At 61.5% G+C, this 3268-nt stretch overlaps 1 protein-coding gene across 1 annotated transcript in view; it reads left to right on the top strand.

The window, feature by feature from the left end:
* LOC146586006 (transmembrane protease serine 9-like) overlaps positions 1-3268 on the top strand; it is a 17296-nt gene that overhangs the window by 12983 nt on the left and 1045 nt on the right. Inside the window, exons 7-8 of the mRNA XM_085321968.1 lie at positions 1298-1551; positions 1926-2062. Of these exons, the coding sequence (XP_085178094.1) occupies positions 1298-1551; positions 1926-2062 (391 nt within the window). The remainder of the gene's footprint in view (positions 1-1297; positions 1552-1925; positions 2063-3268) is intronic.

Below are 3268 nucleotides of genomic sequence, written 5' to 3'. Positions count from 1 at the left end.
ATCGAGAGCTTCACAGAACCAGCGTGTCTCCTCTCTTGAGGTCATGCAGAGACCCTTTCCCTCCCACCCACACTTTTCTGAAGAGCCTGGTGCCTGGTAGGGGGTCCAAATGTCCAAGCGGCTGCGGACCATGGCTGTAGAGCGGAATATGGTGACTTCTCCACCATCTTGTTGGAGCTAGGTGAAGTCAGGAGCCACCACAGGTCATGTAGCCTGGTGGTTAAGGCTTTCTGCTGGGGAAGGCGGGAAGATCAGACCAGGGTGAAAAGTTTGTCGGGGTTAAATCCGCTGGGCAGGATCTCAGCCACCTCCGAGAAGGTGTAGAGGTGGATCTCCATCCCGTCACGCCCCCTCCCATGACCGCATGGTACCCACCTTCCAACCGAGGCTGGGCCGTGAGCGCCGTGTCAGGACCCACAGTCTCCACTCGCCCATGGAGGCCTCCTCCCAYGTGAGGGGCTTTGAGGTGGCCAGGAGCGACCGCAGAAGGAGACGTGTCCTGAGGGCATCACGAAATGGAGTATCCTCAGCACGTCAGGTCGTATCCAGCTTGGAGGCAGAGGCAGGATGCAACCTCCTCGACCCGGCCATGCAGAAGGCACTCGACGAGGTGGAGTTGGCCTAGCAGGGCCTGACCTCACCCCAAATTCGGCGACCGACAACGATTTGGAGCAGCCAGAAGAAGAGTTTTCCCCCTTCTCCTCTGTCCCGTCTCCACGGGGCGGGATTTGGGGCTGCTCACGGGTTTGCTGGAAGGGGGCAAACCAGTTTGGGGAGCCCACGGCGCTGGCGTGACTCACCCGGGCAGGGGGGGCGTCCACGTGGGAGGCCAACGGGAGCCCTCAACCCCGGGCCGTGGTGGTTCAAGCCATCTCCTCGAGGGAGAGACTCGGACCTCTCCCAATTTTTCGGGCGGGCCGAGCTTTCCCCGTCRAAGAGCAGAGAAGATCCGCGATGGGGGAAAGGGGAGAAAACCCGATTTTTTTGGGGGGGGGGGAGGGTTAGTACATCACGTAGGGGTCGGAGATGGTTCTTCCCCACGGCGCCAAGCCCGGGCTGGACTCGGGAGGACTCGCTTCGCTTCGCCGGCTGACCTGCTGGGCGACTTTGGGCTCCGGGCCTCAGTTTCCCCCACCTGGTTAAAGGTGCTAATGATAGGAGGGGAAGCCTTTTGCCCTACTTCCCCGGGTGGCCACGTCACCCGCCCTGCTCCTCCCAATCCTTCCGCCGCGCGGGCCTTSCCGGGCGGCGTGCCGCGTCCGTCGGCGTCACCCTTCCTCCCCCTTCCTCTCCCCAGCTCCATCCCCATCCGCATGGGCGACCACAGCCTGAAGAGCAAAGAGGGCACGGAGCAGTGCGTCAGCTCAGCCCAGGCTTTCGTCCACCCCAACTACAACCCCACCAGCCACGACAACGACATCATGCTCCTGAAGCTCCAGAAGCCGGCCCATTTCACCGACCACGTGCGGCCCGTGGACCTCCCCGAGAGCTGCCCCCCTCCCAACACCGAGTGCATCGTGTCGGGCTGGGGCAGCACCAGCAGCCCCGAAGGTAGGTGGRAACACCGTGTCGCGCCGTGCCGATGGTCCTCAAGGGACCTGGAGGCGTGCAGCGTCTTGGGGACATCTCAGGCTGCACAGGCGGTGGCAAGGACACCTCCAACTCTTCGTGGACTCAAGGGAGTGGCTGGGGAGGTCTCATTTCTCCACCCCATCCCCACCACCATGATAGAAGACTCCAAACCATCTCCAACGTCATCATTTGGCCCCTGTTTTCAGGGGCATCTTCCATGGTTGGGCATCTCCTTCCACGATGGCCACCAAGGGAAGGGAGAGGAGCCCGCAGCTTTGGTGCCCATGGGGAACCCAAACCCCGGGGGGGTGAGGCGCTTGCTGGGAGCCCTGACCGTGTCCTGCTGTCCCCAGGGTACTTCCCCGACATCCTCCAGTGCGGCGTGGTCTACACCATGGCCAACGAGGAATGCAGCAAGCTGTACCCCAAGGGCATCACCAAGAACATGCTCTGCGCCGGCGTCAGGACAGGAGGCACCGACTCCTGCCAGGTAGGCCTGGCGGAGGGGGAAGTCGGGGGTGGCCACAGGGGGCTGCCTCACAGCGGGACGCCCCCCCCCCACCCCCCCGGCACTGAGGTGGCTCTGCCCACCRTGTCCCCAAGGAGAGAGGTCCCACCACCACCAAGGGAGAAGAATTTTTGGGCCGGGGGGGGGGTGGGATACGTCACATCAAGGAGTGGTCCCATGTGCGTCGGCGCTGAGGGCACCGGGTGCTATTGGGGCACCTTTGGGTGCTGTAGGACCACCCCCCCAAGTATCATACACACCCCTGGGTTCTCTAGAGACCCCCTGGGTGTTGTTGAGACCCCTCAAACATCATGCAGACCCTTAGGTGCTATAGAGACCTACTGGGTGCTGTAGGGACCCTCAAACATCATACGCTTGGCTGCTATACAGACCCCCTAGGAGGCTATAGGGAGCCCCCAAGCATCATCCAGACCCCTGGGTGCTACAAAGACCCTTAGGTGCTACAGAGACCTCCTGGGTGCTAGAGGGACCCCTGAGTGCTACAGACCTCGTGTGTTATATAGGGACCGTTAGGCGTTATAAGAACCTCCTAGGTGCTATGGGGAGGTCTGGGTGCCATAAGGACCCCTGGGAGCTATAGGGGGCCCCAGGCACTGTACAGACCCCTGGGAGCTATAGGAACCCCTAAGAACAGCAGGGACCTCCCAGGTACTATAGGAGGGCCTGCGGGAGGCCCTCCAGCTGCTATAGGGACCCTCAGGCACTATACAGTCCCTGGGTACTATAAGACCCCATGGGTGCTATAAGGACCCACTATAGTGATCACCCACGTGCTAGAGGGACACCTGGGTGCTATAGCAATCCCCGGGCAGTGTACCAATGTCTGGGTGCTATAGGGGTCCCTGGGTGCTATAGGGATCTCCTGGGAGCTACAGGGAGTCCTGGGTGCTACAGGGAGTCCTGGGTGCTATAGGGACTCTCGTGTGCTACAGGAACCTCCTGGGCACTATAAGGAGGCCTTGGTGCTACAGAGACCCCAGAGTGCCATAGGGACCTCCCAGGTGCTATAGGGACCTCTGAGTGCCATAGGGACCCTCCAGGCACCATGTCAATGCCTGGGTGCCGTAGAGACTCCAGGATGCTCGAGAGACCTCCTGGGTGTGTTAAGGACCTCCTGGGCACTATAAGGAGGCCTTGGTGCTACAGAGACCCCAGAGTGCTCTGGGG

Source organism: Rhea americana, unplaced genomic scaffold (assembly GCF_003343005.1).
Source record: "Rhea americana isolate MKP2758 unplaced genomic scaffold, rheAme1 scaffold_738, whole genome shotgun sequence".
Taxonomy (NCBI): Eukaryota; Metazoa; Chordata; class Aves; order Rheiformes; family Rheidae; genus Rhea; species Rhea americana.
The sequence above is the reverse complement of the archived record's forward strand: the minus strand, read 5'-3'. Positions and strand labels throughout refer to the sequence as shown.